The sequence below is a fragment of the Filicampus tigris genome, chromosome 3 (assembly GCF_054856515.1).
Source record: "Filicampus tigris isolate MCC_2025a chromosome 3, RoL_Ftig_1.0, whole genome shotgun sequence".
In the NCBI taxonomy this organism is placed as follows: Eukaryota; Metazoa; Chordata; class Actinopteri; order Syngnathiformes; family Syngnathidae; genus Filicampus; species Filicampus tigris.
Genome location: NC_141219.1, coordinates 13570817 through 13590127, shown reverse-complemented (window position 1 = coordinate 13590127; position 19311 = coordinate 13570817). Strand labels below are relative to the sequence as shown.

Here is a 19311-nt window from a genome sequence, read left to right as displayed (position 1 = left end):
CTGTCGTACAATTACTGTTTTTTTATGTCTCCATACGTATATTCTTGCAGTGTTTTTCCACTTCCTTTTTTTTTGCATTGTACGCTCACATGTTTATGACCAGTTTTGTGTCTTTTGATCCTGTGTACTCATCCTGCTTTTAAAAGACAAAATTGGATTGCCAACTTCTTTCAAGTCTGTTCACTGTGATTTGTGCCTAAGAGACACGATACATCTTTGACTCTTGTTTTGTTTTTGTTTTTAAAGTAATTTTACTGCTGCTTGCAGCTTGTCCAACGAAGCATGTTGTACTCGCCAACTGAAGTCCATGTACCACAATGTCACACAATTATGAATGTGAAATTTAAATGAAAAGAGTAACTATATTTATTAGTTATGCTAGAAAGCCACAATTATCACTACCTGTTCAACACAGAAATGTTATGTAGTTGGTCAGGTTGAGCAGTTTTAAAGATTTACAATTACAAATATATTGAGAGAATAAACAATTTTATAAATACATTTGTTTGTTTGGTTTAATAGGTTATGACTATTCCGTTTTATGTTAAAAACATAACATACGGTGAACGTGACTCATTTCTCAGCAAGCAATTTGTGACCCAAAATTGCAAAAATGTATACCGCAAGCATTTTTAGGTCCCTATCTCCTACAAAAATAACAATAAAACACAATGAACAATATGTTCAACTAACTATTTGAATTGACCTCTGATGTCATATGTAGTTATTCACAAATCATTACGTTATTGCAGACTGGTTCCACAAACAAAACGATCGAAATCATTGCTAAAATAAGTTTGACATCCCTTTTTCAAAGGTACAAAGAACTACAAATTAAACAAGTGTGAAAAGTTTTTTTTTTCTTTTCTTTTTTTTTTTAATTTGAGCGAACTTTGCCACGACCGCGAACGCGCCCCAGTGTAGTAGAATAGCGTGCACGCGCCTGCAGGTGTTCAGAAGGACTACAAGGCGGAAGTGAGCTGGTCACTCACAACAAAGCAGTACGGGACAACGAGACCACGATGTCTAACAAAGACGAAACTCGCTACTGTCACAGATTCTCCTACATGGTTCTCAAATTTATCCTCTTTTCCTACGCCATCGTTTGGTGGGTGAGTATATTTTTGTCATTCTGAATGGGCGCGTGTTGCTTGTATTTCTGTTTTTTTTTCTAAACTTCCGAGCTGCTGAGACCATATGTTTGCGTGAGAGTCGGCGTGACGCTGCGTTGACAAAACTAAAGTTGACGAAAGCTGATAAAAGTGTTTAAACTACGACAACTCAGAACGAGAAGTAGTCAACGAGTGAATTATTCTCCTGTCTTTCGCCACAAGAACATGGCCACGCCCTCCACTACACCTTTACCTAGCTATCACCTTCAATTCAGTCTAAACGCAAGGAGATATTGCTCGCTTCGACTTTTTACATCATTTTCGTATAACCTGCTTCGACGTCCACCAATGCATTTGTTTTATTTTGTGACGTGTATTTGTATTTACTCTATACACGTATTTACTAAGATTTCAGTTTTGATTGACAGTCATTAAGGTTCTAGAGGGTTTTTGGAAAGATACTGTGCACTTATGCTTTTATTAACAGGCGTTTTTCAATCTAGAAGCCTATGTAATAACTGTATTCTTCGTTAACACGTCATTTAATAAAAATAAAAGTGCACCCGGCCTAACCTTCCAAAGCTTCCAAGTTTGCAGTAGTGTGGAACTGTACTGCATCACTTTTTTTGTTTTTTTTTGCTTTGACGTGAGAACGCAAACATGATGAAATATGAGCGATGTATGGTGGCAGCGAACGCGACTCATTTCTCAGCAGTATGTCAGATCGTGAACAATTCTTCAAAAAAAGAGTCTTCAATTTGTTTTAATCCTTCTCCCAGTGGAACAACACAGTAACTTTGCCTTAAAGTTGCTATCTTAATGCTGATTCATTATAGGAAAAAACACAAGACGGGTTAAAGCATAGTATCCATGCGGCAGGGTCTTCTTGATGCTTGAAGCAATGGAATGTTGAACACAAATGGTGCAGCAACACATGCAGACAGCCAATATAAAAGTGCAAGCATATATTTTTTTTGTCCTGGGAAAAATGACTAATATTGCTGCACCTTACTGAGTCAATTCCAATAGTTGTGAAATTCTTCTCCATTTCTTTCTGCATGACTTTATTATAACTACTGCCCCCCTGTGGCCAATTCTCACACAGCAGAGGAACTTGCAGTGAATATATCAGTTATTATTGTGTGTCTAATAACTGAAGTATTTGTGCTTTTAGGCTAAAAGTACTGTTAACTGATCCCCCGCTGTATCGTAGTACACCATTTCCACAATGTTGTGGAAATCTGCGCTTTATAGTCGATCGTTTTCCAAGGGTTTTTACAGCTTTTTACATTATGAATATTGAAAATATAAACGTGATAAAATTGAGTAAAGCGTCATTCTTTTGGTGTCGCTGCTGGTAACATCTGATAGAACAGTCAGCATCAGGGTTCACATTTTTTGGCTTCTGTTTTCTTGCATAAAAGTATTGACATTCTTTGAATAGATTTAACCTCAATTTAGTCTTTTCTTAAAGCATCAGACACTTATTGGCTCATAGTCTTTCAAAGTTTTCAAACTTTATTGTCTTGGAATAGGAACGTCACGAAGACAGATACCCGACTGCCCAACTAATGACTTTCAATGACTTTTGATGCTATTTACCTTGGGATGAATTTCAAATCACAAAGCACCCTCGTGGCTTCATTTTCCACACAAAGAAAAATGTTTGGTGCTGAAGACTGCAGCTGTATTCTTTCAAAGACAACCTAACAGGCTATTTTTGCTGAAACAGATGGCTGATTGACACTTAATGTTCTGTGCCTATGTGAGATGTTTTGAAGGAAGAAGAGAAGGAGGAGGGTGGTGGTGCTGCAGTAATTCGTATATTATGGCGAATGAATGCTTTCCTGATAAGGGAGGCGAAACAGATTAATGGCCGCTCTTGGTGTTGTGCTTTCTCGTTCCTGCTACACTTGGTCTCCGTGGAGTGTGGTTTATCTCAGCGGGATGCTGCACACAGTAATGAGCACTTTAGGTCATATTGTCACTTCCTTCAGGAAAAGCAGACCAAAGTAAAGACTCCAACGCTTGTGTTAACATTTGAACTAACAATATGCCCCAGCAGTGTTTTGTTATACATTTCTTTACATACTGGTGAAGGTCGTCCGTATCGAAAGTAAAAATAAGGATTTTCCCTCCCCGCCTTCTTTCGACATTGTGTTCTGTGTTTCCTCATATGATGTCACTGTCTGCTCTCCCAACATTATACAGGTAGACTTATAAAGTGGATAAATCAAAGACAGTAGAGAGTGTGTTTGTGAGAACACGCCATTTTTAGGTTCATTCAAAATCTCATGTCAGGCTTCTGTGTGGCCCACTCAAGTTCTTGCACATCAATTCCACCCAGGCATGCCTTTGTTTTGTACACTGGGTCACTCACAATCATGCAGGAGCAGAAAATGTCCTTCCCAAATTGTTCACTTGAAGCGTATTGGCAACATGTCTTCCATAATATGCGTCTGCTTTGTGATCTATGCAAAAGAACGTTTAGCCTGTGTCTTTGAAATGCTTTCAGACTGACATAATCATGCTGGAGTATAAGCCTGAGATGGGTTGTTCCGAGGATGGCGACAATAGTGTGTCGTTTGCATGGTCATCACGCTGAGGTGTGTGACAAGGAGGCTGCTGTGTTTGTTCGTGTTAGAAGAGGCGGTGCATGTATCACACCAGACAAAATCTGACAATTGGTTCAGTCTCCTAATGAGCACTGTATCACGGTGATAACCGTGGCATTTTTCCACCCATCGTTTCCTTATTGGCAGAAATTGAATCCAGGTGGCCTTTTCTATTTTACTGGAGGTTGTTCTTGTGAGGAGCGATTTCATTTATCCTTGACACAAATCTCACAGACTTAAAAACTATCCACTTTTATGAGCACTGTATTGTAACATTTGCTCATCATTTTGCTTCATTGTCTTGTCAATGGAGTGACAGACGGTTAAGGAACCCTAAAATCCCACTCGCCATGTCGCCATGTTCCCATTTGCTATGACTGAAGGTGTTCCTAATGAAATCCGACCTAAGGTAGTGAAGACGTGTCTCAGATGAAGGCCACCGCCTACAGGCTCAATTTATCAGCTTGGTCTACTCACTTGTTGACAAGGTCGGTGCCCTACTTGTAGGAGAGGATTCAGCTACTGCAAACTTTAACACATTAAGGATGGCAGTGCATAACCGTCTTTCTACCCTTAAAGCCTGGAGAGCATATACGTCATTTTCTTTTTTTTTCATCCAATTTTTGTTCTCTTAACCAATGAAATGCATCAGAATATACACGTGACGGTGTCGTGAGCCCGCAGAGGATGTTCTGGAATTCTTTCGAGTCACAATGGCGGACGCCATCGATTGCGGGAGCTTTGAAATGAGTAACGTCAGTGATATAGTAGTAGAACCAGTCGAACGTGATATATGGTTAGGATATACGTTTGTAGACAATGACAACATCGACGTCTTTGTAACAAAATAGAGGATGGTAATCACCACTCGATTTTTAAAATTAAAAATAGTGCTTCTCTTACACTGACACTTTATTTTTACATCTTCGATTGAAACAGTAAAGATGAACAAACTCGGGCCTTTGTGCAAGCCAGTTGTCCAAGGTCTCAAAATCTTTTGGAATTATGTTTGTGTGTTCTACAGGGACTGAGATATTATTTTGTAGGCGTTGGATTTCTGGGAAAACTTCGGGTTTTCAAGGGTAATTCCAAAGACGACTTTAGGCTTTGGGGAGCTGTTGAACCAGGCGCTTTTGGCTTTAATGGGTTAGATATGTTCAAGACAAAGTGTCTGATCTGCAGCTTGAGAATTGAACAAGTACTGTACCTTATTCCTGCACCATCTGGTGTAAACCAACTGAATATTTTTGTTTGCATAATAAACAAATATTAGAATAAACACCATGAGTTCTACAGAACTACAACCACAATTCATGAACATATTGCGCAATTGATAATTCAGGATCATTTAACTTTTGTTTTCTTGTATTGGATGGATTGTGACGACCTAAATGTAAGTGTCTGTTTGCCTTCGAGGCTTGTTAATTATCCTGCGATTGACTGGCAACCAGTCAAGGAAGGATATGCCCCGCCTCTTTGCCGGAGGCAGCTCAGCTGGGATAGGCTCCAGCTCACCTGCGACCCTAATGAGGACAAACACTATGGAAAATGGGTGGATTTCATTGAGAACATTTGAACTCTCTTTGTTGTTTGCAAAAGCATTTTTTTTTTCCCTTTTAAGAAAGAGTTAGTTGATGGGGGTGATCTATCCAACACTCCCAAAACACAACTGATCCACTTAATTTGTTGTAGCAAAGACAAAAGGTCTGCTTTTGAAGTCTACCTTAGTTTGGTTTAAATGCAGATGATAATTTGACTGTAACTCTTCTTCATAACTGACCGGCTAGCTTCAAGAGCGACTCAACTCCCACATCACATTTGGGCCACTGAGGAGTAAGAAAACATTTCCGTTGCTCAATTCTTTCCACGTTATTTCCAGTCTGGGAAGTTTCAATTGCTCACATCTTCTTTTTTGGAATGAGATTGTGTTTCCACCGTTTGGGCGATACTATCTTTGACTGCATTAGTGATTGCCACTTAAAGGAGACATATTACACCGCTTTCCAAATGCTTATGCAAATGGTATTTTTCTTACAATCAACCCAATTTTCAAGTCATCAACCTTTTAGAGGATAATTCAAATGTTCTTGAACAAATATCTACATAATATTGTTTAGCAACTTATGTTGGTAAATTTGTTGGCAAACACCACAGCTCTGATTACCTTTTGGCTTTAAACATGACAGGATTGAGCATATGCTTCAAAGTGGGTCTTCTTTCACTCTGGAGCTTCTACTTTGGTGGCGGGGGGGCTTATTATGTAAATTAGACCTAGTGTTATGTAATAGTGGGGCGCAAGTGCAGAACATCTCACTCACAGGCTTCAGAAATAGGCCGATAACCAAATATTTACTTGGTTATGTAATCCCACATGTGATGAGTGGCTGACACACTGACACACACACACACTGAAGAAAGACAAACTTTGAACACATTTACGTCTATTGGACTAATTCAGGTGTATGTCTTTTGTGTTTTCAGCTGATAGGCAGCTTCATCCTGGCGACGGGTATATACGCTGAGGTGGAGAGGCAGCGCTACAAGACTCTGGAGGGGGTGTTTCTGGCCCCTGCTCTGATTCTCATCCTCCTGGGGATTGTCATGTTCATCGTTTCATTCATTGGTGTCTTGGCATCACTCCGGGATAATCTGGTGCTGCTCAAGGTGGTAAGTAGTATGCTAAGAGCTTCGCCCGCACAGGTAGTTTTTATTTATTTATTTATTTTTTTATTGGAGTTTTTCTTGTGTTATTAAAAATGTCAGCAGTTAAACACTGGTTTAGGTGTTGATAATAAAGACGTATCATGGGAACCAGGGCAACATAGTGAGGTACACGATGTCTTGTTGATTGCTGTTTTGTTTGACACAGTTCATGTACACACTGGCGGTGTGTCTCATCCTGGAGTTGCTGGGAGGAATTTTGGCACTAGTGTTCCGTAACCAGGTAAATGTTTACAAAAAAAAAAGGCAATTGTTTTTTTTACAATTTGTTTTATATTGTTGACTATGACATGGGTTCTTTCTGTGGTTAACTGCATCATGCACATTTACTGCCCACCACAAACTGTCGTCTTTTTCAAACACAACATTTCAGTGTGATGCATGCCAGTTAAATACAATTGCTAATTTGTGATGTTATCAAATCAAATGTTAAGTCAAATTATAACAGTGTTTGCTAGAACTCTCCAGGGACTACAAACGCATGCGCGCTCACACACTGCTGACAAGGCTTCCTAATGTATCCGAAATAAATGTTGTAAATAAATCGAAACATTAAATGAAAAGCACCATGTGAACAAGCTCCCACGCCGAACTTTCTTGTCTCTTTCCGGATGTTTGGACACATTAGCCCGATGTGATCCTGCCACGCCAGATTGCAACTGGCAGATGTGGGCTATTTAAATGTCACATTTCCATTTCTACTTGATTGGGTCAGTCACCTTGACAAACCAGGGCATACTGAACCTAGACAAACTTTCCGCTCTGGCATCAATTCGCACAATGATTGAAACATGTCACTAATACCCCTGCCCTATGTCCATGTCCAAAGAGTTTGATTTCTTCCTTGCCTTTTTGTCCAGACAGTGGATTTACTAAACAAGAACATACGAAGAGGCATAGTTAACTACTATGATGACTTGGACTTCAAAAACATCATGGATTTCGTCCAGATAAAGGTACACTTACATTTTCATGTGCTCGTGCATCAAAGCAAAAAGTCATTGAAGCATAGGTTATAATAAAACTCCGCAAACAGTCTTGCTATGCAACGAGCGTTACAAACGAACCAGTCATTGGTTGGGTACACGATGCTTTTTTTTTTGCATATTTGGAAGATTACATGCAGCTGTCACTCTGTACCTGCTTCCAAGTATTCCACACTTCTGCGCCATTAAATGACCTGAAGCAGATCTTATTACCATCCTCTATCAAAGCACATTGAAATGAATAATCTGGCGGCCGCAACGCCTCATGCATTAAGATTGGGCAGGCTACAAAAGAAATCCACTGAAAAAGAACTAGCAAGGCTGCTTCACAGCATCTGTTCTCAAATAAGGTGAAAATGCTACAAATAATCTTAGCGATTTATAAAAAAAAAAAAAAAAAAGAACACACAATCAGAACTTTTTCAATGCTATGTGAGATTCTAGTTAAGTCATTTTAAGATAAAAGAACAAATTTAACGTAGTTATTAGCTGACGTGGGTGTAGAGCGCACTCTGCTCACATTTATTTATGAATGCAGCCTCTCATCCCCAGCTCGTGTCTATTATTAAGCGTAAAAAGCGACGGAAGGCTGTGAACCGTGAGTTTGGGGTGGGGGTGGATTCATAATGGCTTACGAGAAGTGTGAATACCCCCACTCCAAAAAAGTCAACCTCTACTATGCAGATTTCACCTATTGTAGGTAATTTTTGGAACGTAACACCGCAATAAACGATGGACCACTGTAATACATGCAGTAGCATAGGTCTCATTAATAGCCACACGCATACTGTATAAAACCAAAATGACTTTACTCTGCTTTCAAAAGGGAGTACTGTTGTATGGCCAAAATAAAAGTAATAATTTTTAAAAAGCCATAAAAACAGCATTGTAGCAAAGACCTTCAATAATGTGGAGTCATTTTCATTGTCCGCATTGTGTGACATCCAATGATCGTGCATATTTTGAAGTTTATTACTGTAGGCCGTGGATGTCATTTATGTATTGCATTTTTTACACAACACTTTTTATATTCAAATCAATCTAGCACAAAGTAGTGTATGGTCTATGTAAAAAAGATGTAAACAGATCATTAAGCAAGACAAAAGAAGCACAAGAGATGCGCATATTAAAAGTCACAAGCCTTTGTATTGCCACTGCAGTGAGAGTCGTATAGAAAAGCCTCTAAAAAAATGTGAATTGAATCAGTAAATCAGAAGTGTGGTCCGAGTATATGCGGTATGTGGTCTGCCTTTCTGCTGGTTCAGGCACATGTGCTGCAGAACCTTTGATTCATCAGCGTAGTCTGCAAAGTGAGTCAGAGTAGGCTGGCTGCCTCATTGTGGGTGGGATGATCCATTCATCACTTGGACTGATCCTTTTTTTATTTTGTTTTTTTTTGTGTCCATGTACTTAAGGTGTAACAGCTCACAATAATTGCCCTGTCGAGTTGCATTGTTTCGTCACAATCTATTTCTTCCGCGTCTGTAGCCCTCACTAAGAATGTCCTCCTCCAACAACTGTCCGATTACCATCTCATTAAAATGTGCGCATACGGACTCGTGTGTCAGCATCATCTTTCACGTTGGGAACATTGTGAGGAACAAGTACATTCATATGCACAGACGGTAATCTGCGTTGTTATTCATTGTAGGCCCGTTTTAGTGGTTCCTTTGCACTATATTTGCATGCGCAAACTGGGTTTACACATCACAGATTGACGTGTAAACGGGGTGTCACAATTAGAGCAATCTGAAATATAGTGTTTAAGGGCTGTCTCTGCCTTTACAAAGATGATAATACTGTACTCAGATTGGATTTCATCCGTCATGCAGTTCAGATCAATTCTGAGGTCTATAATTTGCAGTATTTGTCCAAAGGCTTTTCATCAGCAGAACAATTGATTTAAAGGTTGATAGCAAATCTACTTATGCCAGTCTGGTTGAAGTCCATTAAATGTAGAAAAGCATTTAAATGTTTATTTAAGAAAAACACAGACCACAAGACTTTCGGGTTAATGGCATCCTTTGCGATAAGAATAATAAAACAGTGGCTGTATCCGCCTTACTGCCGAGAGACTATCACTTATGGTTAATTTGATGAAATACCCTTTTGAGTTGAAATACATTTCAAAAAAGTATAAAATATATTTATTTCTAATCATATCATCTATTTTGTTTTACCAATATTATTTAAAGCTACGGCTGAACGATTTCGGGAAAAGATTGAATTGCGATTTTTTTTATTTCTGATGGAAATTGCAATTTTTAAAATCTTTTCTACATCAAGCTTCAGGGCAACATTCACCACATTATCATTTACAAATATGACAGAAACGTACATCATACTATCAAAACATTCAAAGTGCTTACTCTAAAATTGTAATTGGAAGGCAAGCCAAGGTAGCTTTATTCCTATAGCAATTTCATACATATAGTAAAACAATTAAAGTAGGACATTTTCACAAATTTATAAAAGTTCCCCGGATGGCCGGATGGGGTGTTAAAAAAAAAAAAAAGTAGACTTGTCCGGGCAAAAAAGGGCGTTTGGTCACCCTACATAACAGAAACATTCCAAGGAAAATGAACCCATTGTCAAACACCCTTTTAGCCTGCTACCGACACTTTAGCGCATACTGCACTAAAAAACGTATTTGATTGACAGATGAGGGTCGGCTTCAGCTGATTCTGTGAAGCCTCATTATACAAGGCATGCTTGGCTTTTTTTTCCCCTTTTTTCTAATTCAAATTCGGCAGGCTTGTTAACAATATTCTTCTCTGCGTTGTCAAATTTACAAGACATTCATTGGCTCATTTACAGGGTCTTAAAGTCATACAAACCCGACCAATTAACATGTTTTTGTATGCAACTTATTAAAATGGCAGCAACAACAGGTTTCTACTTTCTCTGAATGTATTTTAGTCATCATTTGACTTAATGACTTGACAAAGGCAGGGATAACATGGATTTTCATACCCAACATGCTGCCCGGGCGGGCAATTAGGGGCTAAATTAGTCGCTCCGGCTGCTATTGAACGGCCAGTCATCAATCAGCCTGTCAGGCGGGTGGGCTGCTAGTGTGCTTTAAAAACGAATTTATTCCCTTTGCAGAGGCATGTGTGAGGATTATCTCCCAGTAAAGGATATGTTGAGTAATCCATCTGTGAATGGCGCAATAGGCAAGAGTCTTATTCCATCAGTAAACAAACACACACTGTCCAATCATTCTTCAGGGACTTCAGTCTTGGTTGTGTTGATTTTACTTTTAAGAGATAGATAACTCACTCTGGCTTTATGTGTCAGTGTGTTCCCCTTAAGCAAAACACCAAACAAAGCAAAATAGTGTTGTGAGGAGGGATGAGTTTAGAGAATAACTTGATGGCACGTTTGCTTCACGCCTGCATACTGATCACACCACGGGATAAGTGAATCGCACTTTATTCCTTTCTTTTCCTCCCATCCTTTTAAGAGCTGTTTTTATTTCTCGGTGACATTATGTCTCATTTGTTCTTCCTTACATCCTATTCAGCTCACTTTCCCCACTTCTGATAAAATATTTATCTGGTAAAAAGAGCAAAAAAGAAGAGCTTTGTAATGTGCTGCAAAGTCACTATGTGCAAAAAGTCAGCAGGTGTCACGATTGTTGCTTGATTCGATTTGCGGAGTTTGTTCTCGATTTTCCCCACTAGGACAATAGTCGCATAGTGGGTGACCTCATCAACACAAACGCTGCTATTTAATTTGTCTCGTCTTTTATGTTGTCTCCACCAAACTAGAATTGACTCGGTATATTTCATTTTCTCTGTCCATCTAATTGACTGACAGATCTTGATAAGTGCTTTTCTATTTTTCCTGACCAACTGTAGAAGTTTGCTAGGTGACACTCTGGGCTGTGTTATGGACTGTGTCAGTTTCTATTCCAGTTTGGGAGAATTCTCTGTTGTAGCTTGAATCATACATGTTGCTGGTTGAGTCATTTATACCGACATTGGGTTGATAAAGCCTCAGTCCGTACAGCATGTGTTAACTGCTAAAAGTAATTTCTGTCAATCGTTACCCCAAAAAAGGAATAATGCACTCAAAGAGAGAAATAGGAGAATATCACTGTATGTGCCAAGTACATTTGAAGAGTTCTGCTCACAATTTGTCTTCTCATTTGTCACTTTGTTCCTGATTCTTTTGAATACTGAACCTTCTCTGGCATGTGTTTTCTCTCAAAAGTTTCAATGCTGTGGTGGCCAAATGTATAAAGATTGGTCGGTCAACTTGTACCACAACTGTTCTGCTCGGGGTCCGCTGGCCTGTGGAGTGCCTTATACCTGCTGCATCACTAAGGTGAGTAGTATTTATGTTGACAGATTTTTATCAACATGACACAACCATGTTACATCACAATGTGCTTAAACTACAGAAATGTGAAATGGGTTTCTTTGCCAGATGCTCTTTCCATATGTTCCGTTTATGAAACCCATAATACGATATTTGTGCGGGATAGGGAGCAAGCCTTCCTGTGATTAGTAACAATCTGTGATTAATTCATGCCCCCGACCAAAATGGTTTGTAAACGTCCTTAACTCACTTGTAAATGTTTACATTTTAAGGCGTTTTTTTTCGTTGTTTTTTTATTCCTGAGGGATCCGTTTTTCGTAGTTGACTGTTTTATATAAAATGTTGAGGTACTCTCTATCTTAATTTTCAGTACAGATGCTTTCAGTTGCGTCCAAACTTTTTGCAAAGAGGGCCAGGTTTGGTGAGGCGAGAATGTGTGGGGGCCGACCATTCAGCTTCAAGTTGCTTTAATTTTCCCCCCACTGATTTGATAGATTTGGTATCAAAGGATCATTGCTGCCGGGGCATTCACATTTAGCCATTTTTAGTCTCACTGGATGGTCAAGCAGTTTAAAGTGATGACCATCAATTTAGACTTAATTCCATTGTTCTCTTTACCCAGGCCATGTCAATATATTGCTGTGAATCCATGTCATGTTTTATAGTGACACTAATGGCAGACAATTATGGTGGTCACGTTGTATTAGTGACTGGAAATCAAACCCACTCGAGGAAAGGAATTGGTTCACGTGAAGCCAAGGTCAGACTTGAGAAAATTAGAGAGTTGACACCCCTGTTTAATTTCAGGCCATTAACATTACCTAAAGTGGCCATAAAGAGTATAATTTCATCTTCCCTGAACATGTATATTTACAAGGTGAACCTGTGGTTCACTTTGCGTACACCATTATAGTAATGGCCATAATAGTGGGGAGTTCTGTTACAAATGCATCTCATGGATCATAATTGCGAGTACGCCTTTGCCATGCAGGACCCACTCTGAGACTATTTTTGCCCGCACAAAACAACAAATTGTATGTGACACCGTTTACGTAATATAAACACCACAACTTGCCGCAGCTAAACTGGGAAAAAAAAAGGAACAGTTTGTTGTTTGCTTGTATTTCGACTCATATTACTCCACGTTCTGGTCCAAAGGTTCAGCTATAGCAGGGCACACCGTCTCCATAGGATTACCTGCTTGAATTTTCCCAAAGTTTCTGTGGTACGCCCAAGGCCATTACTTCCATCCCCACCCCCTTCCTTTTATTTTCTCCAAATAAAAAGTTGGTTTTCATGACCCTGAGACTTAGCACAAATGACCATCATGTGCAGAGTAATAAATGAAAGTCACACAGCACATGGAAATTCATCCCATCTGTTACTACAAGCTGGCACTCGCACACGTTGACTCAAAGGGCGTGTGCGCAGCTGCTCTCTGTGCAGGCATGACAGAGTGAATTGAAATGCTGAATTGATAACATTAGGTCCGGAAATTCATCACCCAACCGAGTGATTTGTGTAGATAATAAGCACATATGAGCCCCAAGTCTGGAGCACCGCAAATCTGCCCAAGTATCTCCTTGTGGGGCGTTGATATGAGCAAGTTCAATACTTGCAATGTCTTCACACTCCTACGCAAATGTCAAGTGTGGGCTGACAAGCCATAAGCCTGCACACTAACACTTTCTGTCCATGCTCAGAATTTTGCTTTGCAGTCATTCAATTGATGAGCGATTGAGTATTTGTCTCAACAAGTACAAGCATAAAGTAAACATTCAATAGCAAAGGGGAATAAATGCACATTGTGATAAAGTGCAAGTTGGAGAAGGGGCTGAAGGTGAAACTCTTCTCAAGTTCAGCCCCCAGGTACATTAGAATCATTTCAACATCCATTACGACATAATTATGTGCCTTTAGTACAGTTTCCTCTGTTTGATCTCTAGACTTGAGACTAGCAGGGTAACATTTCATGTGACGTGTGCTTGATCTTTCTCATTTTTTATGAGTCTTTTTTTTCCCCCTTGCTGTTATGGAATTGTTCAATGAAGATTAATGTATTTTATGCAATATTATTTTGCCCCGCACTCCACCAAATCATGTCTTCATGTTCAGAGTGATCCAACTAATCTAATGATTAAAGCCCGTAGAAGCAAAATGCAAATTGGTTAAAAAAAAAAAAGATGAATTGGATCATCAACCCTTCATCTCTTCTTCTGTGCCAGATGGCAAGATTGGTAGGAGTTCATCTTGGGGATATTGACTTGAATCTTTGTGGCAGGCATAGTATTTTGCAAGATTTTGTCACATTCATTTCTAACGTTTCTAATTTTCTACCTTGTTTCCTTTCTCCTCTCTAGCCAAATGAAGTAGTAAACACATTGTGTGGCTACAAGGTGTTGGAACAGGAGGTAAGGCCAATGAATGAGACGGATGAATGTAAAAATGTGTTCCATTTCCAGATGCAATATTGCATTTGTTGGAGCATTCATCTAAAAGTGGCAGCCAACGGCAAAAAGTCGGTGTGCAGTCATGCAGTGAGTGCATTTAGCATTCCGGTGTCACGGCAGCACTGCACCTGTATTTACTCTCATTGAAATGTGCTCAATATCTTTTGCTCTCCACAAATTGTTTCTGACAAACAGAGAATTGCTTGGTCAATTGGTGGCATCTCAGACTATACAATACAATACAATACAATTCTATTTATACGGCGCATTTCATAACAGCTAGAGCTGTAACACAGCACTTTACAAACAATTCAATAAATAGAAATAAATAAAACAATAAAAGGCTGTGATACACATTAATAAGTATCGATATAAATAATATGACATATAAATAAATAAAGCCAATAAATTAACATAAAACACTACGTACAATTGACACCGGAAAAAAGCCGAAAATTTCAGGTCTGATCAAAAGCCAGAGAAAAAAAATGTGTCTTCAACCGGGTTTTGAAAATGGACAGAGAGGGGGCTTGCCTAACAACCAATGGGAGGTCATTCCAGAGGGAAGGACCAGCAACAGGAAAGGCTCGATCCCCTCTGAGGCTCCGCTTGGTCCTCGGCACCTCGAGCAGCGCCTGGTCCGCAGACCTGAGGCTGCGGGAAGGAGCGTAGGAGTGGAGGAGCTCCATGGCGAGGCCATTTAATGATTTAAAGACAAATAGGAGAATCTTAAATTGAACCCTGAAATGCACTGGGAGCCAGTGAAGGGAGGCCAGTGCGTGAGAAGAGTTGTGAGTTGAGGCAGGACAAATCAAGGCAGATGCTAACACGCCAGTTCACAATCCCATGAGCATCTGACAGTTCCTGCCCGAGAAGAACTTTGCCCTACCGCTGAACCGGAGCAACCTCCCTGCTCACCAGTCTGTTATTTTATTTTATATTATGTCTTTTTTTTAAATGAAGACTTTCCCAAGCTTAAATGGCCAGCAAGGGGACCCAGTTTGAAAATGTGGACAACATCAAGATGACTGTGGCTGCAAAGAATCCCGGAAGAATCCTTCCAGGAGTGCGTGAAGGCGTGGCAGAGAGGGCTGGGAAAGCATGTTCGAAGGGGAAAACTTTTTATTAGTTTGGCTTTGAATGGTCTTTTGTGACACGTTACCTGCAACTTTTCTGAACTCTCTGTAAATGATCACCACGGTGTGAAAAACAACAATGTTGTTCTCATTAAAATGTATTTGCGGGATGTCAATTATATGCCAAAGCGGCATGTGGTGTAACAGGTGGTGCTTGAACCATGGTCATTTTAGCCAATCAGAAAACTGTAAAAAGTCATTTCCATAAAAGGCATCCAAATTTGCCAAACGGCAAATTTAATGAAGGGGATTTGTATTTGCGGGCCGATAAATTCTCTTGAACTCAAGGACACAAACGATACAAAAAAGGAAATCCTCCCCTAAGAAACACACAAGAGTAAAAGATTAATGGTAAAAATAATAAGGTACCGAATCATCTGCATATTTGTCTTCCTCGTCTGATGTTCTTTTCCTTTGGTATGGTTGTTCTTCCTCCGTCACTGCCTCGTTAGCGCTTGGACCTGATGGACATCATCCACATCAGAGGCTGTACCGACGCCTTCTTTATTTGGCTAACGGATAACTATAAGATTATGGCAGGACTGCTGCTAGGAATCCTACTACCGCAGGTACACACACACGCGCACTACATTGTATCAATATTTTCATTTCATTTACTGTGTGTACATTGTGTGCTTACACAGTGGCAGTCAGGGGAAGCCTGCATTCCCAAATCCAAAACTTCCGGTCGGAAATGTAACTTTTTGGGGAGGTTTGGCGCACATAAATTGAAATTAAACATGCCTCCATATTCAACAGTCTGTGTAAAGCAGAGGAATGACTAAGAGGGGTTGCGTTTAATTTCCCCCAGCCCAGTTTTTACTGACAAACATCTGCTTAGTGAAATGCATTTCATGCTCAGTAGTTTCATTTTTGACTCTTTTGCATTTCAATAGAGTTTGACTGGTCAGTTCATTACGTTGCACAAAAAATACACACTTTATTCAAATGTCACTTTTTAAAAATGTTTTATATATTTTTTTAGTATTTGTCCTTTCTAACTGCCAAACACTTTTTTTGTAAAAATGCATTGCAACATGGACTCGAGTCGACTTGAGTAACTGTTTGATGACTGAAATTTGAAACTTGGGACTTGCGACATGACGTATTTGATCATTTGGCCAATAATATCATTATCTGATCTTACTGGACTTCTCTTTGAAGACCAGGTACTGCGGGTCACACATGAATAAGGTGACTTGACTTATCATAGGGTTTGACTTGAGATAACCTGTGACTTGCCTCTCCCAAGACAAAATGACTTAATTAAGGATTAAAAATGGAGACTTAGCCATGTGTCCCCTTTGCAGCCATAACTATGGTAAGTTATTTTTACAGCTAGCGCCTTGACTGGATATGTGTTTTTTGCGGATATCTGTAATTCAGTTTTGCCTAGTCAAGAACTAAATGTCGGATATTGGCAGATGGAAGCTACTAAACATTCTCCACAACGGTCATTTCCGATATCCACAATGGCATTCTGCCTCGGACAAATGACGTGACTTTTGCCATCCCCTTGGTGAATGACACATATCTAACTGAATTGTGTATTTGTTATTTTAGGTTGAGATGTCTACAGTTTGATTCTGACTATTCATAATTCAACTTGTAGATACAGTGGTACCTTGAGATATGAGTGACCAGACTTGGACGTTTTTCAAGATACGAGATAAGCAACACAAATCTGAACACAAACGATGCTGCAAGATACACAGGCAGGGCGGTATAACAATAGTCACAGGCATATATTCTTCATTCCCTCCAAATAATGACGAATATTCCTGCTGTACTGTGAAACTGATTCTCCAGTGCAGGGTATCTGTAAATCTGTCTTAATCTGCCCCAAATCTATTTGTCATTCTTTAATATTTGATTTACATATGATATTCTAGAATGCTGTTTTTCTCATTACAAAAACACACGACATTTATCTTTTGTTATTTTTGTGGAGGCCGGAACTGATTAATGGCATCTCTGTTCATTTCAATGGGAGATGATGATTTGAGTGTGTTGTCGTTACAAGTACGGTCGAGGAACGAGTTAAACTCATATCTCAAGGAACTACTCTATCTTTTGGGTTAATTTAGCGTTTAATGTTAAAAACGGCTTCCACTCTTTTAGGAAGACCTTTGATTAGATGTTGTGTTGCACTGTGCTGGGAATAGAAAATACCCTTCTGCAAACTTCATTTTGTTTCCTTTAGTTCTTTGGCGTAGCAATCGGCTGGTTGTACATCACCCGAGTGGAAGACGCCATCAGCCAGTACAGTCACTACACGGACGGCCTTCTGGACTCCAACGCGCAACGCAGACATTTCAAAAGGCAGGGCCGAATGGCCAAGTGGTTTAAGTGTATGCCTGAGATTGACTGAAGACGCAGCAAGCTGGCAGCTTTTGTTCACTTGAAAGCCCTCAATCAGACAAACAATTTCACCTTGGACTCAAATCAAATCAAGTCTACAGAACTGATTCTCTTCTCACCACTCAGGGATAAGCACCGCAAAGTGATACGCTAAACAAATTGACACTCTACCCCAACACCTCCAGACCCCTTGAAATACAGTATTCCTTCACTTCTCATTGCAGCAACAAGCGGGTCATGCATATTTCATACGGCTTCAACAAATATGCAGCGCCACAGCCTCTAAGATGCTCATCTCATCAGGTGAGCCTAGAACCGAAAACACTCCGAGGATCTCAGGATCATAATGAAAAAATGTTTTTGTATATTTATTGCGTGAACCTGTAGGAATGCTAAATCATTTTCCTTTTGCAATTTTTTACTTTCCCCCATTGCACATCCACAGTGTTGTCTTCACTTGATGCCAATGTTCTAGTTATCTTTAAGCGACTAAGATGAAGTGTATTAGGGATCATAAATATTCAACATCGTGTTTTAGGATTGAACTGCAACAGCGGTTCTCAAACAATTACAATTTAGCTCCCCAAGTATCACCATTATTATTATTATTGCAAACCACTTTCACATTATGCACAACTTGAACATTAACATTGTGCTTAAATATTAAAAACAAAATAACCGTAATTATTCAATTCAAGTGTACTTAAAGATAAAACAAATGTACTTGAATATTTTAAAACAAACAAGAGATGAAATGCAAATGTGTTTCACGTAAAAGTTAAATGCAACTGACCTATACTGTATTTAGGCAGTTCTTTTACCTACCACATACTACTAGTACCACACTTGGCGAATACTGAACTATAACAAAGTGTACTTATGAAGCGCCAGGCGTATCCGTGCGCACATTGATAGATTCTGTAGATAGAATGTGCATGAAGGGATTGGCTGAATGTGCTACTCATTACCGAATAATGTGCCTTTGACGTACTACTGAAATTGATGTGAACGTGACTGTTTCCTGAATTTTAAGTTGGGTTTTTTTCCAGCATATATATTTTTTCCAATTTTACCTCTGTTGATTTTAAATCAACCCTTCATAACATGACACAGTCCTCCATCAGTCCATTTTAGATTGTACTCAAGCTTTAAAAAAAAAAAAAAAAAAAAGATTCATTTTGCTTTCTGTTTTTGAACCTTTCTAGTTGTTATTCCTGTTTGGCTTATATGCTTTCCAATGAATTTTAATGGTGGGTGTGTATAATATGTAATTTGATAATGATCTATGCAAGTTTGCGTGCAGAAAATGAAGTGAAATGAGGTAAACTGTCTTGTGTAGTTTTTGACTTTAATTTTTGGGAGTGGAGGACCACTATATGATTTCTGACATCCCGCTGAAATACAAGCTTGAGTCGCTTGGCTTAAACTGCAAAAAATGTAAACATCGGTTTGAATCTTTCAAACAAAAACGTTGGGCTGAGGTGTTATGTACAAATAAGATCCCCTATTATTGCCATTATGTAGTTATAATTAATTTGTATTACATCTTTTAGCCAATGTTGCTTGAGATGAAAGTATTTCACACATCTGATCACTTGCAGTCG

At 39.3% G+C, this 19311-nt stretch overlaps 1 protein-coding gene across 1 annotated transcript; it reads left to right on the top strand.

Moving 5' to 3' along the window:
- Positions 1-913: 913 nt before the first annotated feature.
- On the top strand, positions 914-19033 carry tspan15 (tetraspanin 15). Its single transcript, XM_086026877.1, has 8 exons — positions 914-1112; positions 6209-6394; positions 6597-6671; positions 7309-7404; positions 11653-11766; positions 14121-14171; positions 15799-15915; positions 17550-19033. Exons 1-8 carry the CDS (start codon positions 1023-1025, stop codon positions 17715-17717), a joined length of 897 nt encoding a protein of 298 aa, XP_085883003.1. The 5' UTR covers positions 914-1022; the 3' UTR covers positions 17718-19033.
- The last annotated feature ends 278 nt before the right edge of the window (positions 19034-19311 follow it).